The sequence below is a fragment of the Leucopleurus acutus genome (assembly GCF_964270905.1).
Source record: "Leucopleurus acutus genome assembly, chromosome: 3".
NCBI lineage: Eukaryota > Metazoa > Chordata > Mammalia > Artiodactyla > Delphinidae > Leucopleurus > Leucopleurus acutus.
In genome coordinates this window covers 121867844-121885467 of record NC_139145.1, presented here as the reverse complement: position 1 = coordinate 121885467, position 17624 = coordinate 121867844, and the positions used below count along the sequence as shown (strand labels likewise).

Below are 17624 nucleotides of genomic sequence, written 5' to 3'. Positions count from 1 at the left end.
GCCACAGTTACCCTTAAATTAGCCTTGGTGTGAAATTCGGGGAAACTTATCACAGGTTTCTCTCCTTGACTGGGACTTGTAGACTCTGGTGGAGAGAAACAGGTCCAAGCTGAACTCAGGGACACTATTCATGAGCTTTGTGACCAAATGACTTAATTTCTCTCTGTCTCCCCACCTTTAAATTGAGGGTGATAAGGAACTGCTATGAAAAATAAGTGAAAGCATGTCTATAAAATACTGAGTGTGGAGGTGTGAGTCCTAATTGATGTTCAGTAATAGTCATTCACCCAAGAAACTCAGGGCCCATTGGGTATGTGTCACATGATTTTCCCTTCTTTCCTTCCTTTTCGGGGCCTCTCAGTCACACTTCATACAAAATCTTTCTAAGCCAAGAGACCAAAGGATCAACTTCCCTTATAAACCATTAGCCTCCGAAATCCCGGGACTCAACTATAAATTATTTTCCTGGTGGGGAGAGGTGGGTGTTCCCTTCTCTTCCCCATTTATCTCCTGCCCGGAATCTTAATTTGCTGTATGCTGTAAATTGTAATCTTTAAATCAGACTCCAATTTAGGTGATAAGAATCACAATTAGGCTAGCCTGTCAAAAGATTAAGTGTAATCTTGCATTTCAATCTCCACGCAGAGGCTTTAGCGAGGCCATCAGAAGCGAAGCTGTAATGTCTGCTTATGTTTAATAAAGTCTTTGCTTGCTGTTTGTTTCCTGTATAGTCTCTTGTCTAGAAATAAATTAAATGGGCAGAGGATCTCAGATCCCTTTCATTTGTTTTTAAGCTGTGAAGCAGAAGAGATAAACGGGAGAAGATAAATTTAAAGATATTAAAGACTAATTAGTTTAGGGTGTCTGAAAAGATCTGCAAACTTCTTGTTTAAATCTGTTGACAACTCTTATTAATTCCCTCTGACTAGTTATCCCTGAAAATAGTGTAGTTATGGCTGAAGATTTACTTTCATATCTACTCTTTCTACTCCCATTTTCAGTTGCCCCTATTTTTTTTCCTTCCTTCTCCTGCAAAAGAAAAATCCTTGTTTCCACCAAGTTCAATATCCTTCCAACTTCATCTTTCCTTTACATTCAGAAAACTGGAGTATAATAACTCAAATAGATAGTCCTTATAGGAGAAAGTGCAATGTATTGAAAATCGTGTGATAATTTAGATATGAGTTCTGAAAAGATATTGAGTGTTTTTATATGTAGAAAGGCAAAATGCAGATGTCTACCCTAATTAAATGTTTCCTGTTTGCCACCTTAAAAAAGTATTGAGAATTCTTTCTGTCTTATAATAATTTCTGGTATTAAAATTTGCCATTGCAATTGGGTATTTTAAAAATCTGTAAATAATAATGAAAAAGAGTACATGAATAAGTCTCAATTAATAATAGCTACCCATTAGTTTGTGCTTGCTACCTTCTAGGCACTGTGCTTACCCATGTTTGTTGATACAGTATTCATTTAATCCTTGTTACACTTAAAATTATTCCCATTTTACAGATGAAGAAACTGGGATTCAAGTTAATTAGCATACCCAAGATTACACTCAGTAAGTGGCAAAACTAAGATTAAAACCCAGGTCTCTTTGGCTTTAAACCTGTGTTTTTAATAATTTCTCTACTGCTGATTAAACAGGTGTGTTCCAAAATTAAGGAACTCATAATTGGTGGTGGGGGGGTGTTTTTTGGGGGGGGGCTTTGTTTCAGTTTTTAAGTGCATTATCTTAGCCAGCATTGGTTATGGCTTTGCCCATAGAACTTAAGAAGTTTAAACCTTCAGAATATTAACCGTTACAAGCATAAAGTATGAACATGCTTATAAGGTTTATTTAAGGAAAGTATAGGGATTTGTTAGATTTTTGCCCACCAGAATGTCCCATTTTTCATTTGAAAGAATGAGAGAGACTGTGTTAGGCAGGACTAAAGTTTTGATTCAGCTACAGTTTAACAGACAAGCATCTTGATTAAATATTGATCCACACTTTGCACATACTTTCTTTTCTGTGTATTTGTATTACATTTTAAAAGGTAAGTGGCAGCTTTTCATGTACGTCCAAGCTGCTTCCATCAGTAATGGAATACTTGGCTTGGGCAGTCTCTGGAGTCCCAGAATTTCAGCTTAAACTTTCCATTCGTCCCTTCCAGGCACTAACTCTAAAATATCCTTTTTTATGGAGAAGGCCTCCAAAAGGTGTAGCTGTGTGCTGGTTTCATCTTGCACTTTGTAGCGGCGTTGGCACCATTTAACGTGAGGCATGCCACTATCTCCCACACACCACTGGTGCCCAGGGACTGTTCAGGCCTGTCCATGTTAGTGATTTGGGAAGGGCCTAAGTCGGGAGAGAAGGCTCTCTTCTGTGTGACTCGTTGTCACCAGGGCAAAGGGGGAAAATAGAACTAGTGGAAAATGCAGCACTTATGATATGTCATCAAAAATTCTTTCTACAACCTGGGACACCTACTTCATTGGTGTTCCTGTTAAAGGCTGATTCCTCTCTTTTTTTGAAACAATACACGTCTTGGCTTCACCACTGCTTTTAGACCCTTTTGCTGTTCTTTCTTATCTTCTTTCTCCTTAAGTAATACTGATTTCTTTTGCTGAAAAGTGATTCAGCTAAGTGAAAAACTGGTGTTGGCTTGTCGTCGAGGAATCTAAAATTCACCCAGTTTTAAGAGTGGACTTGGCTCTCCAGACGTGTACACTGGCTACAGCAGGATTCAAAACCAAAAAGCATTCCTCATTTAGATATAAAAATCTGTCTGAAAGGTGAAATCAAATGAGAATTTACATGTAAACTTGATGAGGAGCATGCTCTGCTAATTTGTGTTTTGTTTAATAGCCACCATGTACGATCTCTACATTTTGTGTGTGTCTGTCTGTCTGTCTGTCTCTCTCTCTCTCTCTCTCTCTATATATATATATATATTTAGTTCCATTATGTTTTAGTTTATTGAACTGTATGATGTGGTACTTTATCATGGACTTTTCAAAGAACAACTTGCCAAATTTGGTACTTCCTAGCAATTGTCATTTCCTGTTGGAATTTTTTAAAATGGGATCTAACGGAAGCGTAAATATTGACCTTGTATATTTAATAAAAGTAAAGGAATCGTTGATTTTAGGATTATTGAAATAATTAATATTTTGCTTTAGAATGCTTTTTAGACTTTCACTCTTAATTGATCCTATTGCCCGAAATAGAAAATGTGAACTTTAAAAGCTTACTGGGTGAAGCTTCCACATCCCATATGTTTAAATATTTTAAAGGGGAAATGGATTGAATCATAGATATTGTACTAGAGAATAGGAAATCCTTGAATTGTTATTTTAAAAAACCTTGTCTCTTTGTAAAATTTACCTTTTAAAACTCCCATTGAAAAACTTTGATCAGTTATGATGCTTTATACATTGGGGTAATAAGCTTTTTTCAGTATTAACAAAATTCAGTGGTAAATTCACTCGATGTGTTACAAAGGAGTACCTGTACTTCCTAATGTATATGTCTCGTTTTTATCTTTTTAAAGTATTCTGGGGTGTACTTTGAGAAAAATGTCGTTATAGATACCTGATAGCCATCACAATGCTTTTTAGAAACTTCATGTAGTACTTGTATGAGTGAAAGAAATGATATTTTGCAGCCCAGGATATGCTGCATGGAAAGTAAACTACCATGTTTTGCCAAAGAAACATTGAAAGGACTAAGGAAAGGCTTTTTTTTCCCCCCTCCTTCTTCAAGCTGAAGTGAAGAAATAAGAGTGGCAGAAACAATTTTATATGTAGTATTTGCCAACCCAGTAATATAACAACTCTTGGGTGCATATTTCAGTCACAATTAGGTGAAATCTTTAATTATCACTTAATTTAACTTTCATATTTGCCTGCAGAAATGACTGTGTTGATAAGATTCTGAAAGGAGATAAACCTTTATTAAGTAATTCCATTTTTAGTTGCCAACTTTAAGGTTTTTTTTTTTCATTTTTTAATTCAAAAAAATGCCTGTGTAATTTATGAGGGAAGGAAAAGAAGAACGAGGCATGTTAGTTGGATGAGTGTCGTGTGGATATGTGGGTTCATGCATTTACTGTTTAATCTTTAGCTTTTTGCATTTGGCTGTGCTGAGATCTGTAAGTTTGAGAGGGTTAAGAAGAGAAGCTACAGTGAGTCCCAATTAATAATATTTCTCTACAATATATCTCTACCTTTATGTTTTCCTTCTGTTACATGTGCTGATAGGATGATATTTCATTTTGCTCAGTGTAGAAGGCATCTATGAGGGAGGCTGTTTTTGTGAGCTGATAATCTAAGGCAAAGGGAAGTAGTTTATAACGTATCAGAGGAATGAGATGCTATGCTCTTTCATTTTATAGTATTCCTTTTTTTATTTTACAGTGCTTTTTAACTAAAAAAAACTATGAAACTTTCAAGATATTTTTTATTAAAGTATAGTTGATTTACAATATTGCGTTTCAGGTATACAGCACAGCGATTCAGTTTCATATATATATTCTTCAGATTCTCTTCCCTTATAGGTTATTACAAAATACTGAGTCTAGCTCCCTGTGCTGTGCAGTAGGTCCTTGTTGGTTATCTATTTTATATATAGTAGTGTGTATATGTTAATCCCAACCTCCTAATTTATCCCTCCCCCCACCCCAAGATATTTGTATTTTTAAGTGCTTTTCGGGTATACTCATATTTTAACAGATACGGGCGACGTCATTGCTGGATTTTTTCAGGCAGGGGGTGGGGGTCACCCGCATGGATTTGCTTATCATATACAGCATGTCCTAAAACTTACTACTAACCCAAAACAGATGACTAGCTCCATTCCTGGATACTCTGATTCTGGGGGTTTGTAGTCATACCCAGCATTCTGTCTTCCTGGCAAGTTCTCCAGATGACCCGTAGGCACAGGCCAGTGGGGAAAGCACCAGTGAGATGAAGTGTCCATTCAGCTCTCTGCATCGTGACTGTCTGGCAAGTCAGTGGCGTATCTGTCCTGCTTTCATGAAGTGCGAAATGTGTTCAAGTGCTGTTGCAGTAGGACAAAGTGGCCCAGGAAACTCAGTGATAAGTTTTGTGTGCCCTGCGTTCAGATGTTGATAAGCCCCGTGTCCAGATGCCATGTCCTCTGGGACAGCTGTTAGTGGGGTCTTTGCAGCACGAAGTCAACTCAGGAATCTTTCATCTGTTGCTGACAAAACTTGCCCTTGCTCAGGCTATAGGACTGCGCTCTTCAATAGTGTGGTCACTAGCTACATACAGCTATCTCATTTTAAATGACGACAATAAAAAATTCACTTCCTCCGTTGCAATAGCTACATTTCAAGGGCTCAGGAGCACTTGCTGGGTAGCACAGCTAATAGAACGTTTCCATCATCACAGAAAGTGCTTCTGGAGAGTGCTGCTATAGGATTTTCTTCCATAACTTAGCTCTTCTCCTTTTATCCTGGGTACTTGGAATGGCTAATAGCGTTAGGTGGCAAGATCACGTTACTGTCTATCTCGGGAAATAGTGCCACCTAAAAGGGTCTTCTGCTGCAGGGTCTGGGTTTCCGAAATGACGTAAATCATACTTAATTCTCTGAGGTCCAGATTTAACATAATCTTACTTGACTATTGTCTTGTGAATCTGTTGTTCTTCTGTTCTGACTCACTGTTAGAAAGATGGGCTTCATTAGAAATGTGCTTATTTAACATGATATATGGCTTATAATAAAAATCACACCACTAAAATCTCATTGAAACAAAATTGTCAGTATTTAGTCTTTCTTATTAGATTATATTAACTATTCCTAGGTGAGAGTATATACACAGCATTGAACCTTAAGTGTCTACAGATTATTTATTGATGGCTGATAAACAGACTGCACATGTAGGTATTTTCATGAAGGCTGTCATTTTACCTATATTTTGCACTTTGAGAAATTTGAGATGAGTATATTTAGCTCCCTCTTCTGGTATATTATGAGAAAAATATTTGTCCTTTCATATATTTTTGGAGTGAAAATACAGTTATCAGTGTTATGTTGAAGGGCATTATTTGTGTCATCCAATTGGACTTTTTTATTTCCTTTGTATCATTTGGTAAAACATGTGAATAAAAGCATGGACACAAGTTCATGAAAGCATCACATTTCTTATATTAACTGACCAAAACATATGTAAGCAACTAAAGGCTTTTCAGGAGCAGGTCCATGGGGATTTAATCTGAGTCTCAAGGGGCCAGGGATCATTTGTACTGGCTTCGGATCTGATATTAAGCCCACCCCGCCATTTGTGGGGCTTGGGGCAAAAATACAAAAGGAAGGCCAAGCCTGTATCTAAATATTTTAAAGTTATAAATCGTATATTGATTGTTAACAGACTGTTCAGTAAGATACGTTCCATTGTCCTACCTGGGAAGTTACTTCTTCACAATGACCAGCAAGCTAGATTTGTATATAGAGTTCTTGGGTTCTCAGTTCTGCCTGAGAGTGTGGTGATATGGGGAGAGCTGGTTCCCAGCCCACCCCTGGCTTGGCCCTGCGCTGCCAGGACCTTTGCACGTCCAGACTCCGTTCCATCCTGACCCCCACTCCCCACAGCCCTCGCCCACTCCCCAGGTCCAAAGGGGCACCCCTGCAGGGAGGTCTGCCCTGGGGAGGATGGACCTGGGGAAGAGGCCCGCGAGGCCACTGGGGCAAGGGATTCCAAGCTTCTGGGAAGTGTTCTGAGTGTGTCCTAGGAGAGAAGCAGTGGGCGTGTCCCCTTGGCCCCCCCAAACTCATCACACTGTGGGAAGAGGCACAGCTGGGGGGCGGCCCGCAAGGAGCCTTCTCAACACAGGACCAGCACGGGCTCCCTCTCGTTCCGGCCTGAGGCTGCTGCCATCCCAGTAGGACTACATGACTTTGTGTTCTAGTCCTCTTCACTGATGTTTACTGCGTTGGATTACCCCCGATTAAACGTAACCGCACAATTGTGTTTATTTGCAGCTTCGACTCTTCCAGACCTTGCAGAGCAGTTCGCCCCTCCTGACGTTGCTCCACCGCTTCTTATCAAGCTAGTGGAAGCCATTGAAAAGAAAGGTAATCCAGCTGGTAGAGGGAGGCGGTTAACGGGTTATGGCCTGATTTCGTGGGTGTTATCATTTGTATTTGTCTCATGGACGTTCATTAAATACACTCCTTGCCACCTGTGCTGGACCCACAAGCTGTTTGTTGCAGTGACCTGGGGAGATAATCTTGGTCTGACTTCTGACTCTCCACTAACATGTAGTTATTGCATGGAAACTGTTAACTTCTCCCTGTTTTAATAAAGAGAATTAACTTGCTCCTCAGTGGCCAGGTGATGTTGCCAAAATTATTGACATGCCATAAGATGAACAGTAGGAGTTGACTTCCAGGAATATTTGGTACACATCTAGAATAGACACTGGATGGAAACTGGAATGTCTCTCTGGCCGCAGGCTCACACATTCTCCAGAGAGCTGTATTTTGCATACTCAGTCTGTTTTGTGTCCTAGGTCTGGAATGTTCAACTCTATACAGAACACAGAGCTCCAGCAACCCAGCAGAATTACGACAGCTTCTTGATTGTGGTGAGTGTCACAGAGCTAGAAATACACGTGGTAAAGGCGATTCTTACCTTTCTGTTTCAGGTAAAGCACAAAACATGTGAGCTTAACTATGCAACATTCTCAGTTTGAAGGGAGCTCAGAAATATGCACACTTCCCTCTGCCCTGTTGTGGTAAGAGGGCAGACCTCTGATGTTTGTCTCCTGAGCTGGGGTGTGTGTGCCTGCCTGCCTGCAGGTACTTGGCTGTCAGCACAGCCATGAGCCCCTGGGTGCTGTAGAAACTGCAGAGGAGAGAAGCATCTTGGGATTTCTCTGCCTCTGCTTATCTACCATCTTTCTCTGACCCTGCCATTGGCTACATCTAATTCATCTGGACCAGTTAAAAAATTATTTATAAGTCTATGTCATTTAACAAAGGTCTCTTCTGACCTTTCCCCTTTTCCCTTTCTCTCTTTTTCCTTTTCTTTTCCCTTTCTTTCTGTCTTCCTTCCTTGCTTGCTTGCCTTTTCACGCCATATTTACATCAAGTAACATCATGATATTGTTATCTACTGTAATGTGCTGGTAAACCAACTCTCTGGGGGGGGAGGGGAAAAAGCCCTGGTTTGTAGCATTTACCTACTTCTGTGGTGTAAATCTTCTCACCGTGGTTAATTTCAAGCTACCAATGTGTCATCACTGAACTCTTGGGAAGAATTGTGAGCCAGTACAAGTCAGCTCAAGCACACCATTGGTTAAATGACGTCAATTAATTTAACCAAGTGGTGGCTTTATTATTTGTCCCTGCCCTCCTTTGCCATACAGAATAAAACTGTACAAATGTAAATTTACTGGCCATCATTCTAGCAAGTCATCTCCTACATCAACTTCTAAATCTCTCAGACCCTTCATTCCCTCCCAGTACTTTTCTTTTTATTAATAATTTTTTGCCTCACGCTATTTTAACTGAATTTGGGTGTTTGAAACAAAAGGAGTGAAACCCAGTTTTGGAAGAAGCACCTTCAGGTGTGCAGTTATGCAAAGAATGCCCACATGACATTTAATAAACGAAAAAGTTTGAAGTGTGAGGCAGCTTCAAAACGAGGCAGCTTATGAAAATTTCTAGAAAAGATGTTTCTGGGAAAAAAGAAGGAGATTAGATCTTTATCTGTCGATAGTTTTACTTGAAATGCACCGCCCAAATGTTTGAAGCTTAAAAAAAAATTTTTTTTTTAACTTTCATTTTTCCTTTGTACATGGAAGTCAGTCTTACACACACACAGGGTACATCCTCCTACATACATCCAGAGGTAGGTCATTAGAAGTTGACTGGCGGAAAAATCAAGGTGAAAAGACTTGTTTTTCTTTATCTCTAACAGCTTTACCAGGGTGTTAAGGAAACACCAAGTTTTGTCCTAGCCAATTGAAATAGACGTACCTGTTTTGGTCAGAAAATTGGTCAAATCGAACATGTTAAAAGTCACAGGAAGTGTTTAGACTTCAGAGACTGATGAAATGGGAGTTATTTGCGAAAGAGCGGTTACGTTTTTAAATGTGACCAAAAACAAAATGATGCAGTTTGGCTTTAAAAAAATCTTCACACCACCTGTAAGATGGAATAAATAACCCAAATTCACTTCAACAAGATATTTTGACAGACAGCTTTCTTTGCGCATTTGAGATCAAAACACACATAGAAAACTGGTTTGCCTTGGATTCTGTGCTATAAAAGTGAATTTTGTGGCAAAACAAAAAGAGTAAACATTATCTCAATTTAGGAGTGAGGATCCTCCAGGACTGTTTCCAGCTTGAGGAGTTTTCAGTCTATAAAAAAAATCGTAATATCCTGGAGGAAGCTCAAAGATAAGTCACTTACACTAAAAGCAAAAAGTATGGCTTTTAACCAACCCCATGAATTACCAATGTCTGAAAAGGACAGACATGGGTGGAGGACAACAGCCTACATTTATTAGCACCTGCTGAGTTATTTTATTTCCTCCACACATCAGTCTTGTGATATAAATATTAGTAACTGCTGATGGTAACGCCATGACTTGCATCCAGATGGTTCTGACTCTCAAAGCCCTTATTCTCGTTTTTCCCCCACTATATTGCCCTAAAATAAAATATTTATTTCTTGGTTTTTTTTCGTTTTAATGGTGTGAATTATTTTCTTTCTCTCTTTCTCTCTCTCTTTTGGTTTCTCTTAATCTGAATTAGGCTTTTCCTTTAAAAGTTCTCATTACAAGAAAAACCTATGTGTGTGACTCCGTGTGGTGATGGATGTTAACTAGACTTACTGTGGTGATGGTGTAACGATGGTATATGCAAATATCAAATCACTGTGTGGTACACCTGAAACTGATATAATACTATATGTCAAGATACCTCAATTTTAATTTTTTTTTTTTTTTTAAAGAAACGGTAGAGATTTTTCTTTTGTTGGCTGTGCCACACGGCATGTGGGATCTTAGTTTCCCGACCAGGGATCGATCCCACACCCCTCTGCACTGGAAGCACAGAGTCTTAACCACTGGACCTCCAGGGAAGTCCCAAGATACCTCAATTTTAAACATCAGCCTTCAGCACTGTGGGCATTTTAGGATGGATAATTCTTTGTTGTGAGGGGGCTGTTGTGTGCGTAGGGTTTCAGCAGCACTCCTGGCCTCCACCCACTAGATGCCAGTGGCATTTTCCCCCGGTTGTGACAATTGGAGATGTCTCCAGGTGTTGAGAGATGTCTCCTAAGGGTGGAGGTGGGGCAGCAAAATTGAGGACCCCAGTTGAGAACCCTTTACTTAGATAGTCGGGGAGGGGACTCCATTCCAGTGGGAGAAGGGGTGAAGTGTTGGAGAGTCTGCTCGTTGCCCGTCAGGAGTAGACTCAGAAAAGCAGGGTAGAAGAGGGTGTAAACGGCCCAACCCAGACCTAAAGATTGGGTGGCTCTCTCTGAACTAACTTCCACTGTCATCACATGACAGATGTGTCTAGCTCTTGGAAGAGCACATTAGCATAGCTTTAATGCAGAAAAAGGAGACTGCTAGAATAGAAATCAGAAACCCCAAGGAGCTTTAGAAGTTGTCTATAAATAAATAGAACATACTACATCGGCTCTAGTGGAATTTGACATAAGGTGAGCTGATCCAAAGACTTGAAATAAGGTTATTTCATTCAAAGGTTATAAAGGCTCTTTGGAATACACCTCATGTGTTGGAGAAGGGCTTCAGTGAATGAACATCACTCTCAGGACTTTGTGTAGCTCAGCTCACAAACATTCAACAAGCACATTCTCTGCTGAGCACTGAGGGATGTGAGAAGAGCAGGTGAGAGCCACAGTCCGTGCCTTGGAGGGACTGTCAGTCTAGGAGAGAGACTCGCAGTTACCATAGTGGGAAGTGTCAGGTGTCATAGAGAGATGACTCCTGCCGGGGGACGTGTGGAACCTTTCGCATCTTAATGTTTATACCTCATCGCCAAATGGTGTTTTAGGATGAGCAAATTAAGTAATAAGAATTGTCTGGGCAAAGTGATATTAAATGAAGTATACAGGGGGCAGATTTGGGGGGAGGGGCAGCCGCTTGCTGTAGAGTGCGTGGCTATGGAATGCTCCAACAGAGATGCACGCACAGTTTTGTGTGACAGTCACACTAGTAGTTGCATTACTTGCCACGTGGACCCTTTAGGCAGAGACCCAGTCTTGCCCTTCCCCACACTTATTAGAGATGTCATATGCCTCTGGTTTGTTCTTTGTGGGACACTTAAGTGATTTAAGCCCTTGCTTCTCCACCTTTTCATTCTTTTCCTCAAACTAACCTATCCACACTTGCTACCAGCTCAGGACTTTCCTGAGCTCTATGGTATTGTACGATTATCTTTCGTAAGTTCTGCCTAGTTAGTGGGACAGGTTTGGCTGATGATGATGCGTCCAAGAAGCTTTGTAAACTCAGCCTAAGTGCTTTATAATATCACACCTGGTTCATGGGCATCCAGGATGCCACTTCTCCTTCTCATGCTGAATACCTGCGAGTAAACTTTGATTCTCTCTCATCCTCTCCTAGGCCACAACCCAGTCCTGTCAATCTCCTAGTTAGGTTACTTCTTTTTTTTTTTTTTTTTTTTTTACCGGCTATTCATTTCTAATCATTATTTATTTATTTATTTATTTATTTATTTATGCTGTGTTGGGTCTTCGTTGCTGCGCGCGGGCTTTCTCCAGTTGTGGCAAGCGGGGGCCGCTCTTCATCACGGTGCGCGGGCCTCTCACTATCGCAGCCTCTCTTGTTGCGGAGCACAGGCTCCAGACGCGCAGGCTCAGTAGTTGTGGCTCATGGGCCTAGTTGCTCCGCGGCATGTGGGATCTTCCCAGACCAGGGCTCGAACCCGTGTCCCCTGCATCGGCAGGCGGACTCTCAACCACTGCGCCACCAGGGAAGCCCTAGGTTACTTCTTGATAATGTCTCACACGTTTCTAACGGTCCTGAAATCCAGATTACCCCGAGTGGTTTCAGCACTTCCAGCAGCGCTCCTTTCCGACTTATTTTGAATGCCACGATTAATAAAGCTGTTTAGAAATGTAGCACTCTGCTCGTCAGGGCCCCTGTTCTCCACTCAGTACATGCACAAGTCCCCAGATAATTTCCCTCAAGTCATCTTTCCTGTCAGTAGTGTGCATCCTTCTGTGGTCCTTCCTGCCCGCAGCACCCCTTCCTTCCACCAGGCAGTGTGCCTCCTTCTACCCCAAGTACTCAGAGAGCGGCTGTGATTCATACTACCCCAGTGTTGAATTGCCTGACCTGTTTTCCAGGTGAAAGATTTACTGGACAGACTTCATGTCTTATCTTTCTTCTGAGATAGTTCAGTGCCCACCAGTTATATTAGTAATACCTTAATCAGAAGGGAGAAATATGCCAAAGATGTTCACATCATTTTTATGGCCGTTCTTGAGACCGACTGCTAAAATTCTCTAATAGCTTACTGTTTAATCAATCAGTCTGTACTTTATTGGATTAAATTTATATTAGTTCTGATATGCAGTATTGAGCAATTCGAATTTTAGGAAATCTATGGATTTGCACGTCATGTTTTCTTGTTGCAATTTTAGGAAGTATTTACTGTGTGATTCACCATCCCTAGAACAGAACCCTTCTCAATCAGGGCAGAACCACCGTCCAGAACGTACTTGCAAACATTGTGGGGGGCTGCATTTGTTTGCTGTGGCTGCCATAACAACATTCCACAGACTGGGTGGCTTAAAAAACAGAAATCTGGGCTTCCCTGGTGGTGCAGTGGTTGAGAGTCCACCTGCCAATGCAGGGGACATGGGTTCGTGCCCCGGTCCAGGAAGATCCCACATGCCGCGGAGCGGCTGGGCCCGTGAGCCATGGCCGCTGAGCCTGCGCATCCGGAGCCTGTGCTCCGCAACGGGAGAGGCCACGACAGTGAGAGGCCCGCGTACCGCAAAAAACAAAAAAAAAACCCAGAAATCTATTTTCTCACAGTTCTGGAGGCTAGAAGTCCCAGATCAAGGCAGGTTTTGTTTCTTCTGAGGCCTCTCTCCTTGGCTTACAGATGGCCGCTTCCTTGCTGTGTCCTCATATGGCCTGTCCTCTGTACGTGCACCCTCAGTGTCTCTTTGTCCAAATTTCCTCCTCTTATAATACCAGTCAAATTGATTAGGGTCCACTGTAATGGCCCCATTTTAATTTAAACACCGCTTTAAAGGCCCTGTCTCCAAATATATTCATATTCCGAGGTGCTGGGAGTTGGGGCTTCAGCATATGAATTGTAGGGGAACCATTTCAGCCCACAGCAGGAGCCCTGTTTTTTGTTGCCCCCGAAGTCTGGGAATGTGTTCCTGGCATTGTGGGCAGGGGCCTTCATGCTAAATGCTTACAGGGTGGGGAACAGACCTACACAAGGGAAAAATGTTCTATTCGAAATGCCAGGAGCAACCCCTGCAAGAAACACTGCTCATAAATATGCAAGCATCTTACATATGTCCTCATACTGCTTCCTTTCATGTGTCACACTGAAGTCGCACATTCAGAAAATCCGCCCAACCAATGCATAAAATGTCTGAAAAAATTTTTTTTGCATATTTCTACCATAGATGCTGCCTCCGCGGACTTGGAAATGATCGATGTGCACGTTTTAGCAGACGCTTTCAAACGCTATCTCCTGGACTTACCAAATCCTGTCATTCCAGTAGCCATTTACAATGAAATGGTTTCTTTAGCCCCAGGTGTGTTGTGTCTTCTGAGAACCTCCCTGAACGTGTCTTGAGATGTGGATGTACTTGTCAACTCCAGGGCTGCAGATAAAGAGAGATTTCTTAGAAAATGTTAGGAGGGGTCTGCCCCCACCCCCATCAGCGCAAATTCCCTCCCTTACCAGGGCATCCGATAGAAGAGCCAGATTCTAGTTTGCTTAGGAAGGCCGTCCACATGTTGAAATGGCTAATTGTTAACCTTTTATCAGTATTTTAAGGTTCACTACGTCAGCGAATACCTCAGCGTGCCAAGTGCCATCCCTGGATTCAGGGAACCGGACTAGGACCCAGGGACTGGGGATGTTCCCATCAGCTTCCTCCAGTGGCCATTAGAAAATGAGTTGAGGGAAGAGGACTCTCCGTTTTAGGAGCTAATGCTCAGTTAAAGTGCTTTGGGGACAGGAAACTGTGGTTCGTCACCTTCAAAGTTAAAACCTGTGATACTTATCTGATGCTCCTCCGAATTAGCCAATCACACTCGAAGCCGCTCCATGGACGGCAGCACACCGAGAACTTCTTGTGGTTTTGTACACCAAGAGTTTCTTGCATTTCCATTTGACTTGAGATTTTGACTTTCTCGTAATGCCTTTTCTAATGAGAAGAGCAAATGTATTGTCTGCTGTTTCTGATGCCTTGGTTTTAAATGATCCCTCGGTAGCTAGAACAGAAATTTTCTAGGTGTTTATTCACTAACAGCTAGAAACAGTCTCTTATTCCTTTTGCTTTCTTTCTTTCTTTCTTTTTTTAACCTGTAGAAGTGCAAAGCTCTGAAGAATACATCCAGCTGTTGAAGAAGCTCATTAGGTCGCCCAGCATACCTCATCAGTACTGGCTCACGCTGCAGTATTTGCTAAAACATTTCTTCAAGCTCTCTCAAACGTCCAGCAAAAATCTTTTGAATGCAAGAGTACTCTCTGAACTCTTCAGCCCCCTGCTTTTCAGATTCCCAGCAGCCAGGTAAGTGATAGAAGAGCAACCTGGATTTTGGGGTGATGAGGGTGGTCCTAAGTTTATGGGTCATTAAGCTCCTTCTGAAGATACCAGTTCACAAATGCTTGTACATAGTTCCATCAGACACATTCATTTGAATATGCAGAAATGAAAATAAGTTTGTTGTTTGGGGAAAAAGGTATCTAATGGATCTTTTTTTTTTTTTTTTTTTTTTGTAGTTCTGAGAATCCTGAACACCTCATAAAAGTTATAGAAATTTTAATCTCCACCGAATGGAATGAACGCCAGCCTGCACCAGGTAATGCTTCGGAACATTTAAAATTCCCTCACTGTTCGTTTTTTAGAGCCTGAAAAATGGTGGTTTTTAGCCTCCTCTGAAGTGCCGTAAGTTTCTCGTGGAACTGAGATCCATAATAACATGTTACCTCATGACTTAAGGGGAAAATAGCTGGGCAGCAGCGCTATGGGTCAGTATTATCCAGCTTTTGATATTTGTGGCTTTTACATGGTCTTGGTTTCAGGTGAGGGTTGCTGGGAGAGCTCCCCGACCCCCTTAACTTGGGCTTCTGGTTGTTGCATAAATTATGGCGTTGATTTTCGTTGCTGACATTTTTGTTTTTCTTTCTCGTACTTACAAAGTAGGGGATTTATAATTACTATATAATTTCAAGTATTTTGGAATGTGTTTTTTGGAAGCAGGTAGGCTGAGAAATGTCTTGTCAAAATAAACATTTATAATAATGCAAGTAGCATGAAACTAGGGGTCTACTGCAACAAGTTCGAGCAAGCCAGACACTTCTGTGAAAGCAGGCTGGCATTCAATTAGCCGTTTAACAAAGCGGGAAATGTAGACCGAGTTAGCAGTGGATTTCATTTACACTGATGTATTTTTCCTCTACTGTGGAAAGTCTAAACAACCCTACTTTGCTGTATACTGGTTAAAAGTGAGCTGGTCATTTAGAAAGTGATGAGGGCCCTAGAAGTGAAGTGGAGTTTCAGGACCAGCAGAAGGTGTTGCTTGTAGTCTGAATTTATGTCTTGAATTTAATTGAAACATCATGAATTTATTATTTATTATGAGTAACTCATGCAAATTACCAAACTTACCTCTGTATGAGCAAACGTGGGGACCCAGATATCAGTCACGCAATGGCGGACTATGTTGTGGTTTTTATTAAGGTGTTCCATAGCTAGGCTCAGTTGTTTGCATCTGGAAGGGGCAGACAGAGAGGTGAGGGCCTAGACTTAAAACCCACCTGTAGGGATGGGATAAAGGATGGATGGGTAACCACTCATGATACAGGTATTGGGAAGGGCTTCTGTCGACAGATCCAAAATACGGGATCCACAGGTAAGAGTAGTAGCATAAATACTACGTAAGGCAAGCCTGGTCCATTCCAAGTGTTCCAAATCCCAGCAAGCAGGATATGTAACAGGGATACCCTGGATTGTAAACCGCATCAGAGAAATCTGTCAACAGGTACGGCCCAGGACTGGAGTTCCAGAGGGTGACCAAAAGGTGTCATATCGTGTGACTGCTTGGGTCACTCGATAATGGATTTGGGAGCTCTGTGTTGGTGTTCAAAGGCTGCCTTTGGGCTCAGTAGGAAACGATGCAGTGATAGATTAGAAGTACCCTGTGGGGAGGGGACAGGGGCAGGTGTGAACGTGGCACTGGAGCCGTTTATTGACTACCCACTCCTAGACTGATCACATGGGTGGGAAGAAAGAGGACCAGCAAGAACAGAACAGGACCCCCGGCCAAAGGATCGAGCTACGATCTTTCACTTCCTCCTGACCCGTGTGGAGGTCCACCTCAGAGAGAGGGAGAGCTGGGCCCTGCTTGCAGGGAAGGCGGGGGAGGTGCCCAGTCTTCTCAGCGGCCAGCTCTCTGGAGAGGGGGGAGACATGGAAACTAAAAGCCAGACAGGGCTTGACACATACCCACAAGCGAATTTATCGCATGGAGTTTTCGAGAATTTCTGCTACACGGGGTGTAGTAGAATCAGTGGTGGAGTTTAATGCTTCTGCTTCTGGTGTAAACTGGTTAAACTTTCTCAGTTTCAGCCTAATTCCACCCAAGAAAAACTTCATCTGCATCTGTTTTGATAATGCACACTTAAGACTGCTTGCTATGTCATAGACCCTACCTACATCCTTCTACTAAGAAATTGGTGTATCAGTTTCAAAGGCAGATGGATTAGTTCCATCAGCTCTGTTCAAGAACGATCCATAAAGCCTTGAACGTTGCTAGACTATCCCAGAGCACATGCAGCCTCTTCCAAAAAATTATATCCAAGTAATTTTTAAGTCCTAGTTGAAGGCATTTCCCCCTTTGTGTGATCTCTGTCAACTATTCTGCAAATCGTACGGGACTTAGGGAATTAAAAGGTTGCTTCAGCGTCTCTCACTGGTGAAAACAGACTACCCACCCCAGGACAACGTCCTCATTAACACCTTTGTATTCAGGAATGGCTCCAGTGCAGATGATTGGCAGGGCACCCTGGGTTAGAGAAATGACTTCTTTGGCCTGGTAGGAATGGGATGTTTTCATGGAGTCTTTCATCATTACCCCTGCATGTGCTCATCCCAGTGGGCTGGGAAGCACCGGCGCATCTCCAGGGAACACTCGTAAGTCATCCATTTGCAGTAACTTTGTCATGAATAGAAATGAGTGCTTGAATGATATTTGGGGGGTGGAGGACAAGCAAGACTATTATGGGGCAAACAGACACCTTTTCTAGTTGTTATCAGTTAGAACTTGAGATGATAGGCAGGGCTAATGATGTGTGAGGCAGCGTGTCAGTTGCAATAAGACCCGTTAGCACACAGCGTCTCATTAAATTCTGGGCA

The 17624-nt window shown here is 42.0% G+C and overlaps 1 protein-coding gene across 2 annotated transcripts in view; it reads left to right on the top strand.

Annotated features, from left to right (window-relative positions):
• The window catches only part of PIK3R1 (phosphoinositide-3-kinase regulatory subunit 1), an 86764-nt gene that overhangs the window by 51209 nt on the left and 17931 nt on the right, over positions 1-17624 (top strand). For both annotated transcript variants that reach the window (XM_082837366.1, XM_082837367.1), the window contains exons 3-7: positions 6990-7082; positions 7520-7594; positions 13662-13793; positions 14576-14777; positions 14990-15069. In XM_082837366.1, coding sequence (XP_082693492.1) covers positions 6990-7082; positions 7520-7594; positions 13662-13793; positions 14576-14777; positions 14990-15069 — 582 coding nt within the window. The remainder of the gene's footprint in view (positions 1-6989; positions 7083-7519; positions 7595-13661; positions 13794-14575; positions 14778-14989; positions 15070-17624) is intronic.